This window comes from Poeciliopsis prolifica, unplaced genomic scaffold (genome assembly GCF_027474105.1).
Source record: "Poeciliopsis prolifica strain line A6 unplaced genomic scaffold, Auburn_PproV2 SCAFFOLD007, whole genome shotgun sequence".
Classification (NCBI taxonomy): Eukaryota; Metazoa; Chordata; class Actinopteri; order Cyprinodontiformes; family Poeciliidae; genus Poeciliopsis; species Poeciliopsis prolifica.
The window spans coordinates 11,238,871-11,254,791 of record NW_026562382.1 but is presented as its reverse complement, the minus strand read 5'-3'; the positions used below and the strand labels follow the sequence as shown (position 1 = coordinate 11,254,791).

At 37.1% G+C, this 15,921-nt stretch overlaps 2 protein-coding genes across 7 annotated transcripts; one reads left to right on the top strand and one right to left on the bottom strand.

Moving 5' to 3' along the window:
- Positions 1-113: 113 nt before the first annotated feature.
- LOC129361013 (glucose-6-phosphatase 2-like) lies at positions 114-1,535 on the top strand. Of its 6 annotated transcripts, none has more exons than XM_055031604.1 (5): positions 114-334; positions 412-521; positions 591-702; positions 787-908; positions 1,002-1,535. In XM_055031604.1, the coding sequence occupies exons 1-5, from the start codon at positions 114-116 to the stop codon at positions 1,511-1,513; spliced, it is 1,077 nt and encodes a 358-aa protein (XP_054887579.1). In that variant the 3' UTR covers positions 1,514-1,535. The 6 variants fall into 6 exon arrangements, with proteins under 6 accessions (XP_054887579.1, XP_054887578.1, XP_054887577.1 ...); XM_055031603.1 differs by having other exon boundaries at positions 117-334; positions 591-666; positions 742-908; XM_055031602.1 differs by having other exon boundaries at positions 117-334; positions 591-666; positions 736-908.
- Positions 1,536-1,551: 16 nt separating this feature from the next.
- On the bottom strand, positions 1,552-15,366 carry abcb11a (ATP-binding cassette, sub-family B (MDR/TAP), member 11a). The gene is given in 28 exon segments (XM_055031601.1): positions 1,552-3,979; positions 4,123-4,269; positions 4,968-5,174; positions 5,260-5,457; positions 5,539-5,695; positions 5,780-6,021; positions 6,121-6,324; positions 6,418-6,579; positions 7,169-7,273; positions 7,409-7,573; positions 7,649-7,757; positions 7,837-7,918; positions 9,983-10,172; positions 10,254-10,424; positions 10,522-10,725; positions 10,808-10,933; positions 11,013-11,123; positions 11,210-11,323; positions 12,005-12,179; positions 12,375-12,499; positions 12,578-12,749; positions 12,840-12,973; positions 13,075-13,159; positions 13,228-13,469; positions 14,727-14,775; positions 14,888-14,903; positions 14,992-15,097; positions 15,279-15,366. Coding segments are annotated over 27 exon segments (3,963 nt in total). The 5' UTR covers positions 15,062-15,097; positions 15,279-15,366; the 3' UTR covers positions 1,552-3,778.
- Positions 15,367-15,921: the final 555 nt, after the last annotated feature.

Genomic DNA, 15,921 nt, shown 5'->3' with positions numbered 1-15,921 from the left:
AATGATTTGTGATGCCAAGTTTGCAATATAAAAGAGTTGCAAAGAGAGGTCGGGCATCATAATGCTGCTTTGACTGATGCTGGAAAGAAACCAGCTTCTCTAAGAAAGGAAACATGATGGATTTTATTCATACATCAGGTGTCCTAATTATACAGCATCTGCAGAACAACTACCGAGAATACAACAACTTCTTCAGCTTCATGTCAATAGTGGGTGACCCTCGAAATATTTTCTATGTCTATTTCCCTCTCTGGTTCCATCTCAACCATAATGTTGGCACCAAGATGATATGGGTGGCTGTTGTTGGAGACTGGTTCAATCTTATTTTCAAATGGTAAGTCTACTCAGATGTTGGCATTTTATCTTTAAAGTGTTAGCTTACAAATTTAAATCTAGCATCTTCTTACTCAGGATTCTGTATGGACAGAGACCTTATTGGTGGGTTCATGAAACCCACTTGTTCCAGAACAGCTCAAAGTCACATCTGGATCAGTTTCACATTACGTGTGAAACAGGACCTGGTAAGTAGGTTTGTATTGAGTTTAAAAATGTTGTTCAAAAAACACTTTCATTGATTTATGTTTTTACAGGCAGTCCTTCTGGTCACGCTATGGGCTCATCATGTGTGTGGTATGTGATGGTCACTTCTGCTCTAGCCTTCGCCAGGTCTTCTTGTGTTTCCTCTTTCTGGAGCTTTCAAAGGTGGACATTTACGTGATGCTTTCACAAAGTCAGAAGCAGGTTTTATATCAAAACATCTAACTTTTTTTTTGTTTGTTTTTGCAGATTTCATCTTGTGAGGTCCATTCTGTGGACAGCTTTCTGGGTCATTCAGATAAGTGTTTGCATTTCCAGAGTTTTCATTGCAACTCACTTCCCTCATCAAGTTGTTCTCGGTCTCGTCATTGGTACGTTCTGCTCAGTTATCACATGTTAACACGTATCAGATGTGCTATACATTTGAGATGACAATCTTTTTTTCTAATTTCTACAATGTTTAGGTATGCTTGTTGCTGAAGCCTTTGACCACATTACCTGGATCTATAATGCAAGCCTGAAACGGTACCTCCTTGTCAATGTTTTTCTTCTCTCGTTTGCTATTTGTTTTTACTTGCTCCTAAAGCTTCTGGACTTTGATCCGTTATGGTCGGTTGCCAAAGCCAAGATGTGGTGCGCAAACCCAGACTGGATCCATCTGGACACCACACCGTTTGCCGGACTATGCAGGAACCTGGGAGCCTTGTTTGGTCTAGGACTTGCGGTGAACTCTGAGATGTTCATTCAGAGCTGTAAGGAAAAAAACAGCTGCAATGCTGTATTTAAACTCTTATGCATGACTGCAAATCTCACCATCCTGCAGCTGTTTGACCTCATCAAGATGCCAAATCACAGCGAGGCTCTGTTTTACGTACTGTCATTTTGCAAAAGTACTTCAGTTCCTGTTGGCGTTGTTGCTGTAATACCTTATTGTGTTTGTATGCTTATCAAAGACGATGAGAGAAAACTCTGTTAGAAAATTAAAGGACTGTTTTTGTTTTATTTGCAACACTTGTTTTCAATACATTTTGTTATAATTTGTAGAAAATGAAGATTGACTGTTATTGCACACACAGAAGCACTAAACTGCAATTCATGTGGGGAAAAAAATATATTTTTTTTAGTTTAAATAATACATTTGTATCATTTGATCCCAGTCATAATGAGAATATTTCTCAAGTTTATGTTCTTGGTATTATATCTACAGTATTTTGAAAGGAAGGCTAATCTAACTTACAATAATTAAAATGATTTATGTACAACCCTACACCATGATGATTTAATCACTTTAGAAGGAGTTTGTCAATTTATAAATATCTGTGTTTAACTCACAAAATGAATCAAATAAATAATTGGTTAATTGTTGAAAAACAACTTTCTAACTTTGAAAAGAAAAACCTTCTCTGCATCAATCAAAATTTCTTGTGAACACTTCTTACAAAAGATGCAGATTGGAGATAACTAGCATAATATTTTGTTATGTGGGTTATAAAAATTCAAATACAATATTAAAACATGAATACACTATAAAGTTTCTCTTTGGAACATATGAACAAACATTCATGCATCTTTAAGTCCTTGACTGTTAAATTAACAGAATCACACACATAATTCTCTCTGTTTGCGTTGTCAATGTGTGCATCCTGCTCAGGGTGCATTTCATAATCTCTTGTGTGTCTCTTAGCAGTTTCTCCGGGAAAATTCAGATATTAATCAATTTAAAAGTGATGATGCAGAACAGAGTCTCTGATGTAACCAGATTAAATGGATAATTAAATTCCTGCGTAGAGACCCATTTCGTCTTTTCTCACAGTCTCTGGTTGCTTAGCATCGGCTGCACCTGAGGCCCACTGCTGAATGATGTAACTACTTTGAGAGAGAAGGCTCTTTGCTAAAGCTTAAAAAAACTTCAGGTTTCTGGGCCCAGGATGTCATTGTAGTGTACATTTCTGCATTCATCTACTCTCTACCCTGACTAGTTTGCCAGTTTCTGCTGCAGCAAAACATCCCCATAGCATGATGCTGTCACCATTATGCTTTACTGTAGGTATGATATTGGCCTGGTGAAAAGGTGAGCCTAACTTTCACCGCAAAGAGTTCAACTTTTGGGTCATGAGACCAGAGAATTTTGTTACTCATGGTCAGAAAGTCTTTCACATTATTTTTTTTGGGCAAACTCCTGACAAGACGCCATGAAGCTCTTGTTAAGGAACGGCTTTGCTAACACTTTATTTGAAGGGGTGTGAATAAAACTTCAAAGGCAGTGTCATAAACATGACATAACTCCTGGAATCTTTATGAATGTTTATGACTGTTGTCAAGAAGTGTCATTTGGTAAATAACAACACTTTGAAAGCAAGTTTGATTTAAAACTTGCATCAAAAGTTCATTAAATGTTAACTTTGCATTAAAAGTGTCATTATTTAGCAACTGACACTTCATGACAACAGCTATACACATTAATGCAGACTCCTTCATGTTTATGGCAGGTGGTATATCATATTTGTGTCAGTGTTCTGGACAAATTAAGTAGAGGCCACTGATCATTCAAACCTTCAAAACAGCAGATAGTTGAGCCTCAAGACAATAACGTCTTGGAGGACAACAGACAACTCCTGTGATTTTATGCTTGTGACATGTACTGTCAACTGTGGGACCTTATATAAACAGATGTGTCCCTTTTCAAATCAAGTCTAATTTACCAGAGGTGAACTCCATTTCAGTTGTAGAAACATCTCAAGAATGATCAGTAGAAACAACTCAATTTTGAGCTTCATAGCAATGATTTGATGTGATTTGTAACTCTGTGCTAATTAAAGTTGTCTAAGAGAATCCAGGCTGGCATGGGTCCCAAAAACAGTCACAAAGATGAGGCTAGCTGTGGTCACAGCTTAACTATGATGAAAGTTAAAATAGTACTGATGATAATAATGTAAATATTGATGTATAGGCACTACAACCAAAAGATGATTTGGTCAATATGTACTGAAAGGCATGTAGGAATTAAAATAATAAAAAAGAAAAGAGAAGGAAAAAATATTTTAAAAAGGCACATCTTCAAATTTTGTAATATTATGTGGTTTGGAGATTTTCAAAGTTCAAAATCTAATGTTTTGTTTTCTCTAGTTTAGAAATTACCTTCTAATTTAAAACATGCACTCACCACAGCATCATTGAATTCATAGTGATATACTGATTTAGTTTATCAAAGATTCTCAATACTGTTTGTTGCTCCAAGTGATTAGCTGATCGGAGCTCCTGTTGTGACCAGTTTGTAATATGCTCCCTTCTTAGCCATGAGTTTATCATGTGTGCCTTGTTCGATGACTACTCCTTGGGACATTACTGCTATAATGTCTGCATTCTGGATGGTGGAGAGCCGGTGAGCAATGACAATGCAGGTCCGTCCTTTTCTTGCTTCATCCAATGCAGACTGAACAGTCTGCAGATAAACAAAGCTCTATCAAGACAAAATACTTTTGGGGTTTCATGCAAGGGTATTTTTAATGCATATCAGAAAATGTACTTTGTTTAGTTGAATCTCTTTTGTTAATGTTTTATTATTATTATTATTATTTTCTTCACCTGTTCACTCTCTGTGTCCAGAGCAGAAGTCGCCTCATCTAGCAACAGGATCTTGGGGTTTCGGATAATCGCTCTAGCAATAGCAATGCGTTGCTTCTGTCCCCTTGATAGCTGAGAGCCCTGGGCACCAACCTGAGTCTCATATTTCTACCAGTGTTTTCAAGTGGTAAAGAGAATGAAAAATTAACATGATTATTGTTTGTTCTCCATAACTCATCAATACGTAGAAATACCCTTTCAACTTTTATATTTTGTGACATGTTAGCGCCAGGCTTCAATGTATTTCATTCTGATTTATGTGACAGACCAAGACAAAATAGTATAAAGTTGAAGTAACAGGAAAAAAAAGGGATGCTTGTTTTTATATAACCAAAAGCATTGTGTAGGTCTGAATCAAATAAAAAATCCATTAGAATGATATGGGATGAATTTATACAGAATATTTCTAATCATACTGTTTGGTATTAGACATCCAATCACCAAGTTTCACTAATGAAGGTGCACACATGGTCTCATAAACAAATTGATGGGCAAGATGGGGTTAAATGCTTAGCCTAGGATCACATCAACATGTGGAAGGCCAAAAAGTTGGAGTCAGATCCTTAATTTTTCACCTGATAGACAACTACTCTTTCCAGTTGTTGACTGACTTAAAAAGAAAAAGAAAAAACATTTTAACCCTCAAATTAAGATTTGACATTACAGTCTTCATCATACAAAACTGGCATTAACCAGGACATGACTAAGTTTTTTGTTCAGTTTATTCACTAAATGAACATAATAATATGATAACTACAGTAGTTATTTTAAAAACATCATTATTAAAAAGAGGCATTTCCACTCACATGTGGTAGACCCATCACAAAGTTATGAAGATGGGCCTTCTTGGCAGCCTCCACAACCTCCTCCATGGCAACAGTGCGAGTGTTGTCACCATATCGGATGTTCTCTGCTATGCTGCAGTCAAATAAAACTGGTTCCTGTGACACTATGCCAATCTGAGACCTCAGGAAGGGAACATTGATGGTATGGGATGGATGACCATCAATTAACTGTAAATAAAATAGCACAGTTTAACCAAAATGATTTTTTTAAAAGTATTTTGTGCTGTTTACATGTAAATTGACCAACACGCACCACTTGTCCCTCATCTGGGTCGTAAAACCTTTCCAGTAACTGGACGCTGGTGCTTTTACCACAGCCACTGCTCCCAACAAAAGCCAAAGTCTGTCCCGGCTTCACCGAAACAACCAGGCCACTCAGCACTTGAATGTCTGGTCTTGTCGGATATGTAAACTTGCAATTATGAAACTCAATTTCTCCTTTGAATATCTCCTATGAATGGGTAAGGTTGTTCTTAAAATACACACTCACAAAATGCAAAAAATTGTATTTAAAAATTTGAAACCCACTGACCCATTTCTGTCCATCTGTCTGGTTGATGCTGATTTTAGGAACTCTGTCCAACAGTTGAAAGAATTGAGCAGCAGCAATTTTGGCTTTGGCGTAATCTGGAGTGAAGGAGGAAGCTCTGCCCAGTGCCGTTCCGCTGATCACAATGGCTGAAATCACTCTAGGGACAGTTTGCAAGAGAGCAGAATAAACACAAGGATGATATTAAAATATATATTTTTAAATTACCATGGGTCTAACCAACCTAAACACCAGCATGTAGGGTAACCCTTCAACTCTGACCAGGTAACCTCCATATCTAAAAGAAGCAGCATATGCCATGAAGATTACACACTGTGCAAAACCGAAACATAGGCCATAGATGTTGGCTCTCTTCTTGGCAGATTTAAAAGGCAGCTCCAGTTTTTGCTCATACGATTCCACAAATGAGCGCTCTTTGCCTAAACCTGCAATGGTTCTGATGTTGCCAAGAGCCTCACTGGATACCTATAGGACAGACACTATTTGTAGCTCTCAATCTCACAGCAAAATATCAGCTCAGTAATGAATGATCTGGTTTGGTACTGGGAAGGAACAGCAGCTTACCTGACCTGCTGCTTCCATAGATTTTTTATCTTCGTTTGCAAATCCTGTCAGCATTTTGGCTTGGAACGCACCAGACAGCCCAATAAGAGGCAGGAAGCATATGATAACTAATGTTAACTTCCAACTGAAGTAGAAGGCAATGATGAACGAGGCTCCAATGTTGGTCAGTGAGTTCACAATTATGCCAATCTGGGAACCTGTTGCCTGCAGAAATAATTTTAGTCATGACTATACTCACCATCCTAAAATAACACCCCAATAAGTAAAATAAATACAACCCTGAAGACAAAAACTTACCCCTTGCACCATGGATGCATCTGTGGCCAGTCTGGTTGTCAAAGCCCCAGGACTGTTCCTGGGATCATCAAACCAGCCAATTTCCTGTCTGAGCATGGCCTGGAAGCCCACTTTTCTCAGACGGCGGGTCAGCAGCTCTCCAGACTTAGCAAAAGCATAACCCTAAAAAAAACAAATGTGAGCCAGTGTTTGAAAGCTGATGTTTTTTATTTACTCTGTTTCAATGCATACTTTAAGGAATTGTTTCAAGAATCTCTTTATTTTGTGATATATGTAGATTGTTTAATGGATGGATGGATGGATGGATGGATGGATGGATGGATGGATGGATGGATGGATGGATGGATGGATGGATGGATGGATGGATGGATGGATGGATGGATGGATGGATGGATGGATGGATTCGAGGAAAGTATCTCTCAAAACGGAACATATGTCTGTTAAAATACAAATTTCATGCAATTAGATGAGCCTTAAATATTAAAATGAATTATTTTATATCTTCTCAAATTTTCACTTTCAAATTTTCCAATTTTTAAAAATTGCTAGCAATATCTGTTGTTCAATAAGCATACATGTGCTCTTTTGTTATGTTTCTTGGGTTTGTATTTAAATTTATGGAGTTTGCAAAAAAAAATCCACAAAATGTTTATTTTCTAACAACTAGCATCAGCGCAGATTCCACACGTGTGCACATTTTTATAAACACGTTATGACAATTTGCATAATTCTTAAGAGCAATATAAATAACCTGGAGAAACTGTGAAAAGAAACTGATCACAGCCACAATGCAAAACAGAATGCAGATCCCGTTGATCTCTTCCTGCTGCTGATTTAAATCCTGAACGGCAAAAGTCTGAAAAAAAACACAGAATATGAAAATCTAAAAAAGAATTGCTTTACTAAACAATCTGTTAACGATAACCAATCCAACCAGCTCAACTTGTAACAAAGGACATTATTGTACAGTCATCACGGGAGGAGTCCTTACCCCAAGAATCTGGCTGAACAGGACTGCATAGATGGGATTGACCGAGCCGTTGACTGCAGCTCCCAGTGATCCCAACAGCATGTATGGCCACTCAGGTCGGTTGTACTTCAGGATGCGTGCAACTGGAGCTGACTCTTCATTCTTTTCAGGGCCTTCCTCTCTCACCTGTTGACAGATCTGTATTAAACTGAGTCTAGCCATAGATTTAGCAAGTTCTTAATCACAAATGGAGGGTTTTACATCTTCAGGTGTTATCTGGAGATCCGAAGGGATCATGAAACTTCCGGACAATGCATCTGGGACAAAGTCAATTGACAATTAGCTTCGAGATCGCAGACGTACAGAGCTCCTGCTGGTTGAGATTGAGAATATCAATTTTCTGTTGATAATCTAGTGCTAATTTCATTGAAATGTACAATCTCTTTTACCTTTTGGTAGATTTACAACTTGCATGTCTAAAACACTCCACTTTTAGATCCAAATCATCCTCTTGTGGCTCAGTGATGACTTCTGCAACAAGAATAATCAAAGAAGTTTTATAACATCTCTGAAAGTTTCAAGCCACCTCAACCAAAAGCGTGAATGGCATGTGTACCTAACGGAAGATTTTCGCCTGTTACCCCTAACCCTGTATTGAAAAAACCAATGCAACATAGTGATAATGTGTTGCATTGGTTTTATGATTTATTGATGTGTTATTCTGAGTGGCTGTTCAAATGATCTAGTCTCACAGAGCATCCAAATACCTTTTTCATAGCTACCGATGACATCATTTGTAACTTCCTTCTATACATGTTCACAAAGCAAACAAAGAAAATGATCTTGAAATAAAAGTAATGTAACAACTTCCATTAGTCAACACAGTCTGTCATGCCAGCTGAGTTTTACCGTTGTGCTTTGTTTACTCTTTATGCAGAGCACATCTAGTTCTGTGAGATTCTTTGGCTCTCCCACATGCACACCTACTTCTGGGTCCATCCACAGTTCTCTGATGATTTTAGGTTGGGAAAGGGATGACAGAAAAACCAACAGCCTGCTCAGCAAAAGGTAGGGCGGTGGGGTGTGTTTAGGCTTGTATGCTATAAGAGCTGCTTGTTTTATCAAGAGTGTGTGTATTGCTGTGTTTACATTTTACATTTCTGTTTACAGTGGACACACTAAAATAAAGAACATTTTTGAGTAATGTTTTCACCATTGTCTAGGCAAAAATTCTTATTTTACATCCAGCCTTAAAAATGGGTCAGGGATTATCTGTAAATATCAAATAACAAAAGAAAAGGAAAACATATGATGAAGGTGATAAAACAAGTCCTGCTGCTCAGTCATTATGCAGTCTGCTGATTAACAATGAAAATCTTTGCTTTGTTTGTTTCAGCTTTGATAGTTTTGTTTTGCTGGTTTCACTTTTTGCCTACACTGAAATGATTTATCATCATTACCTTGCCCTTTACCTGCTGCTATTTACTCCCAATGTGTGTGCATAGTACCATTTATTCAACTGAAAGAAATTCAGTTCAGTTCAACTCAAATGTTGTAATGTAGCTGTAATTACACACATTTATTGCACCCTCAAGGCACATAACAGAAAATGAGGTTGAATTCATATTCAATTATTTGGTCTCAAATCACTTCACATCAGTCAAATGTATTTCAATACAATCCAAATCATGCAGACAGATCTAATTACATACAGTGCAGAGTGCTAACTGTAGTATTAAAGGTAAAACTGCTTTGACTCAGAGACTTTGTAACAATATTTCTTTTTCAATCATATTTGCATGTTATGCCCTCCAAAGAGCAAAGATTTCTGTTCTGTTCAAGTTCAGTCATGTTTTGATAACTCTCCTTCTTAGGTGGTTGCTTTTCTGTGTTTGGTTTTCACAAACTGCTCACTCCCTGTTTTCATGATGAATTATCCTGTTGTTCATTGTGGTTCACAACATTTGTGTCCAACAGTCCATCAGTCCATCCACCCTGGAGCTTCACTGAACCTATTTCCACAGATATCGGACTATATCTCATAAAAGCCCTAATCTAGGGCTGGCATAAAAAATAACTTAATAATTGTGCTCTTGAATATATTCTTTCATGATATCATTCAACTGTACATTAGAAATTCCACAGCTACTGCATTTGAAAACAAAACACAACACAATATGACAAAATGCAAACACGCATCCATCTGAGTCAATTCTCAAATGGTTTGTTATTGTATTATTCCACTCCCTTTTAAGTAATAGTTGAAAGACTCCACAGCTTTGCCCACCACACAGCAAGCTAGTAAATATTGTCCAAGACTTCTGCCAAAGTGAATCATCATATCTTTATTACAGTAATATCATAAAAAGCTATTTATTCATTGGGTTAAATAGTAACAAAATCATTTAAATTAACCAAAGTATGCTAATTCTTAATTTAACTAATCTCTAAACCTGCACTTTTTATATAAAACTTTTTTATCTGCTCTAGACTTTAACACTAATTTGGGACATTTTAATGGTCAAAAAGTTGACAAGCCTTTACAAATAGATACTTTCTAATCTTATTTGCTGTCATATCTGTCAAATGTCTTACCATTTGGTGTGTTGGATGAACCTTGGTTCTGCAGGGTCACAAGAGTGAAGTAGACACCTTGCTTTTCTAGTAACTCGCTGTGCGTTCCTCTCTCCACAGCACGTCCATGTTCAAATCCGACAATCACATCTGCATTTCTGATTGTGGAGAGACGGTGGGCTATGGAGATGGTTGTCCTTCCTGCACGTACCTGCAGGAAAATCTGGCTGTCATTCCCCAGAGCAAGTTGAAATGTTACATTTTTTTAAAGTCTTCTTTTGAGAGAACTGACATTATCCAGAGCTTCTTGTACTACAGCTTCACTCTCATTATCTAGGGCTGATGTGGCCATGTCCAGCAGCAGGATCTTAGGGTTTCTGATGAGAGCTCGAGCTATTGCAATCCTCTGCTTCTGTCCTCCACTCATCTGGCCTCCACCTTCACCCACTAGAGTGTCAAACCTCTGTGTAATCAATCCAAAATTGTATTTTAGTTTTTTTTTTTTAATTATGCAAAATCCAATACCAGCATGTACATTTCATTATTACCCAGAGGTGTACCTGTGGGAGAGCCATGATAAAGTTATAAGCATTGGCCTCTTTTGCTGCTTGGATGATTTCTTCCGTGGTTACTCCAGGTCGGCCATACCGTATATTTTCAGCAATAGTTGTGGCAAACAGCACTGGTTCCTGCTCCACAATACCAATGAGAGAACGAAGCCACTGAATGTTCAATGTGCGAATATCATGGCCATCCAAAGACACCTGGGAATGGGGAGTTACAGTAAAAAATCATTATGAAGCCTTTAGTTTTATATGTGTTCTAGCTGTGCAGGCAGATTGTTACCGTTCCTTCCTCTGGATCATAAAATCTTTGAATGAGTTGAATTGTGGTGCTTTTTCCAGATCCACTTGGTCCAACAAAAGCAGTTGTTTCTCCTGCTTTGATCTGCATATTCAGGTTATCTAAAATCTGAGTAAGCAGTTGGAATTTCACAAGTTTTGCTGAGACCAAAGCGAGACCAAGATAGACTTTGGGTAAGTTGAGTTACCTTAACGTCAGGTCGAGATGGGTAAAAGAAGGTGATGTTGTGGAACTCCAGGTCTCCCTTGACTTTGTCTAATTTATGACCAACATCTGAGAAACAATTAATTTCTGGTTCCTGTGAAAGTAGAAACATATTATCTTATGCCATAGTGTTTCAAACTCTGCCCAAACTTTATTTCCTCTGAGAACATGTTACATTACCCGATCAATTGTTTCAAAAATTGTTTTTGCTGCTGCCCGACCAGAAGCAAAAGCCTCCAGACATGGTGAGGCCTGTCCAAGGTTCATAGCTGCCATCAGCACTCCAAAGAAAACCTGACATATAACAGGGCAACCAAACATTGAAGCAGAAGTACACTGTTGAACAAGAAGCTAAAATATGTGTTGTTGTTAGACATATTCATGTTTTAGTGTAGCACATATGATATTTGTGAGAGATCAATCAATTTTGTCTGTCAAGGATATTTCATATTGTTCCAGGTGTTTTATTAGAAAAGATAAAAATATGTTTTATTATATGTATGCATAGAAGTGTGTAATAAATTAACTATTTGAAAAGCAATTTGTTTGAATCACTTTTTTGAATAATATATATTCAGTCTGTATGTTTCTTATTTCATAATTAAAAGGTAATAAACAGGAGAACCAAAAGTAATGTGGTTACAGTAATTTTTATTTAGAGTTCAAATTAACTTGCTCTCTCATGTGAAATTAGAAAATAAACACATTAGTAATCAGCTAAAAAAAACAATGAGTGAATTCATTAGTAACTTTATCAAAAATTGTACTGTTTTTTCAAAAACATGTATTATTCATTATAGTAGTACATTCTATTTATAGTTTAAATATTATGTGAACTTCAGCATCCTAAATGCTTTTAAAGATGCTCAGTGTCTCATTTATGACAAAGCCTTAATATTAGATTTTAAATGTAATATTTTTGTAAATAAAAACATTGCTCAACATAAAATATATGTCGTGCTTAGCTTCGTTTACCTGAATTAGGCTCCCTGGAGTCAGTTCCTTGGTGTCAATGACAAGTTTAGATCCGTACCAAAAGGCCAAGGCATAACATAGAAAGATGATGCACCACAAGTATCCTTGAAACACTCCTATAATTGAGCCTTTTTTTACACCCCAGTTCTGAGCTTCAATGAGGTTTCTGTCATACCTGTAACACATCAATTAATCAATCAAACTGCATTTATGCTCACTGTTCACTCTAACAGCAACAAAAACAGTGCTTCACAGATTAAAATCAAAACGCTTCTTGTTAAATACAACAAATCATTGAAGTACAAGTATGGATGAACAAAATGGAGTAGGAAATAATTGTTTTATCATTCGCACAGTTTAACAGAATTACCTTTCAGCTTCCCTTTCCTCCCCTCCAAAAGCTGCAACTGTCCTGATGGATGATAGGACCTCATCTGCCACTGCTCCTGCCTTTGCGTAGGCTGTCAGCTCTCTTCCGGTTAGTCTGGCCACAGCCTTAAGTTGTAGAGGACACAAACTCTCAGAAAAATTAAAAACTGTCATCTCCTTCCTGGTTGTAAGTCATTTTACTACCATGGCCATTAATCCAGCAGCTATGCCAATCAGAGGGCTGACTGCTATGACAACCACAGTCAGCTTCCACCCGCCAATGAATCCAACCATGAAGCCAAACACAAACGTTGAGATCCTTTCTATGAAAATGGACACCTGATCAGCAATAGCATTGTTGATCTTGTTGATATCACTAGGGGAGAGAGGATAGAAGAAAAAACAATGTATTAGATGTAATTCTTTTTGCAACAGTGACAGTTTTTTTTTTTACCTGAAGACTTACTCAGAAATCCTTGTGTTCAGTTCCCCAACAGAGTTGCAGTCAAACCATCCAATTTCCATTTGCATAACTTTCCTGAAATACATTTTTCTGATTTTCTGAGTTTGTCTTGCAGCTGCTGACACCCAGAAGACAATCTAAAACACAAAAACACTAGTTGTTCATTCTTTTTTTTTTTCATCTGTGACGTATTTCTGCTCAGAAGATTTTCAAATTAAAGCTAAATGTTTACACAAACCTGAAAATAACTAACAATCAGAACACCTAACCCGATGCCAATGTAATAATATGCAAACATGGTCATCTGCGCTTCGATATCCACCCTGTGAAGACAGAGAAGTGAAAGCAACAATCAACAATTAAACACCTTAGCAGTACACTCCTGACTTACCCACAAGAAACCGTGGTATTATCAGTTGTTTCATATATGGAGCCATTGGTCCAATGAATGGTGTTATTTAAACACTCCTTGTTTGGGTCTTTGAGCTCTTGAACCTCCAGCTCATAAGCCACAAAAGTGTTGGTCATCATGCCGTACACCAGGAGCATGAGAGGTGAAGCCGAGCCATGGATCAGGGCACACAGGCTGCCCACCACCATCATCAGTGTGTCTCTCCAGGTGGCAAATCGAAACTTTAAGGAGAAAAAAGTGCTGAGTTTCTCTCATAAATGGTTGTCTTTAAGAAATATATATACAAGTGCCTTTCTTTATACAATAATGGGAATGAAACATATATTTAATGGACAAGCTAATATTACTTTCCACAGCAAAAATTACCAATATCAGGTTAAATGACCATTGTGCTTGACTGGCCAGAAAACTGACCTGAACCTCAAAATTAGTCAATTGAAATTTTAAGGCAAAGATGAAGGACATCAGAGCCAACAATGTAGATAAGCTGAAAGCAACCTGGGTTCTTTCAGGACCTGAAAACTTAAATGGAGCCCAGACTATGGGTGCAGATTCTGTACCATACACTGATATATGTTTTAGCAGACATTTCACAGTGTCATCATACTGATGTTATGTTTCAAAGTGAAAGCAGCATCATCCTGAGTTAGGAGAGTTTTGGGGGTGTTATAAAGATAAAGCAAGACAAAGAGCTTTGGGGTCAAGTCATTCCATACACTCGTCATGCAAATAAATGTTGTATCAATCTGGCATTTTAATTATGCAATTAAACAACCATTTTGTTGAAATAATTCTATAAAAAATATTTCAATCATTTTACAAACAGGCATTGGGTGCACAAGCTTTTTATGTGTTAAGGAGCATTGTCCTACTGGAACCCCCACCTGTATCGAAAACTTCAACCATCTCACCCAAACTGTTCCCCTCAGATGAAACAAATGTGGTTACAGAGTTCAGGAACAATCCAGGATCCACCAAAGCTCATGGAGCTTTGCTGGAACAAACTGGGGCATGATGGGTCTGGTGCACTGTTGCTAAACAATTAGTCTAGCTCAGGATGACATAGCATTTAATACCAGGTTTAGGTATAAAGACATCCCCCGTCCATTATCTATGCCTGACAGTCCTTGCAGAGGTGTAGGAGGCGGGTACTTATCTTATGCAATGATTAAGTCCAGGGTGGGGTATACCCTGGACAGGTCACCAATTTATCACAAGGTAACACAGAAACACACAGGGTAAACAACCATGCATGCACACACCTACTGGCAATTTAGAGTAACCAATTAACCTGACAGTCACGTTTTCAGACTGTAAATGGAAGCCAGAGTATCTGGAGGGATCCAATGACCGCAAGACACAAAAGAAAAAAACTGTCACAGTGTCTTAAAACACTTAATTAATTAATTTTACAACAAAGAAACTGATATCAAAAGCCAGGATATATAGGAAATCATTTAACAAAAGCAAATAATTACCAACTGAAAGTATCCAATGCTTAGTGTTTTTTCCTTTTCCTTGTCATCTCTGAAAAATAAAACAAAAACATCTTTCTCAATCCACTTGCCGCTAGGTAAATCTTGAAATAATATAAATTTGTAATCTTAAAGATAACAAAAGCGTCTTATTGTGAACTCACCTGATCTGAGTGCCTGCTGAAAAAAAGGCAGAGTTAAGTTAAAAAAAGTTATCAGATTTAAAAGAAAGATAAAATTAGGAAATTAAAATCTAGTTTGAAGTTACCATCTTTGTCCCATGTAGCGTTCTTGCCTGTTTTATCAGCATCAAATAGTCCATGCTTAGATTTCTTCATGTTAGCCAACACAGTCTTATTTAGGACAGTGTTAACCTGAAATAGTAATAAAAAACATTTTAAAAAATCAATGGAGAAACATGATTTATTAATTTAAAAATTAATACAAAGATAAAGCTCTATTAAAAGAAAACCAACTTAATATTAATATTTTGTTTCCTCAATAAGCAAAGCAAATGAGATGATTGTGCAGTCGAAAAGTAAAAATGAACCTTACCTGGACGTCTTCCTCAATCCACCAGCAACAATGAGGCTCTTGCAAAGAGTTTTTATCGTATTACCAAGTTGACCTATGCTTCTATTTTCCTATTATCTTCACTTCAGTTAGACTGATAAGGGTCATGTTCACAATTATATCAACTAGGCTGCAAATTTAAAGCAAAAATTTATCAAAACCGCAAGGTTTAGTCTAATGCACCTGCAATGTATTGGACTAAAGTTTGATCAAAGCATTAATATTTGCTAATCTGTTTTGATAACAAAGAATAGCTTCTATGTAACCTTATGTTCCTCCTAATCAATGAGGACTGTAAAATGGGAGTAATGACCGGGAGGCCATTGATTATGATCATGAGTGAATTTCTAATGGTACATTAGTAAACCTTGTTGTGACATTTTGGCTCCTTCCGGAGACTAGAATGCCTTCTTGAGACATTTATTGGCAAGGAATAAAGAGGAAAGTAATTTAAGGCTTATTAAAAATTATAACCATCCCCATTTATACTGATAAAATTTGTTTACATAACGTATAGTGCTGCAAAAACAAATGTACCTTTCCGTTTCATTTAGATCAGTAAAATAAATATCGACACTGTCATTTGACTGAATTATTGTTATGTTGCACAACAAATCCATATTTA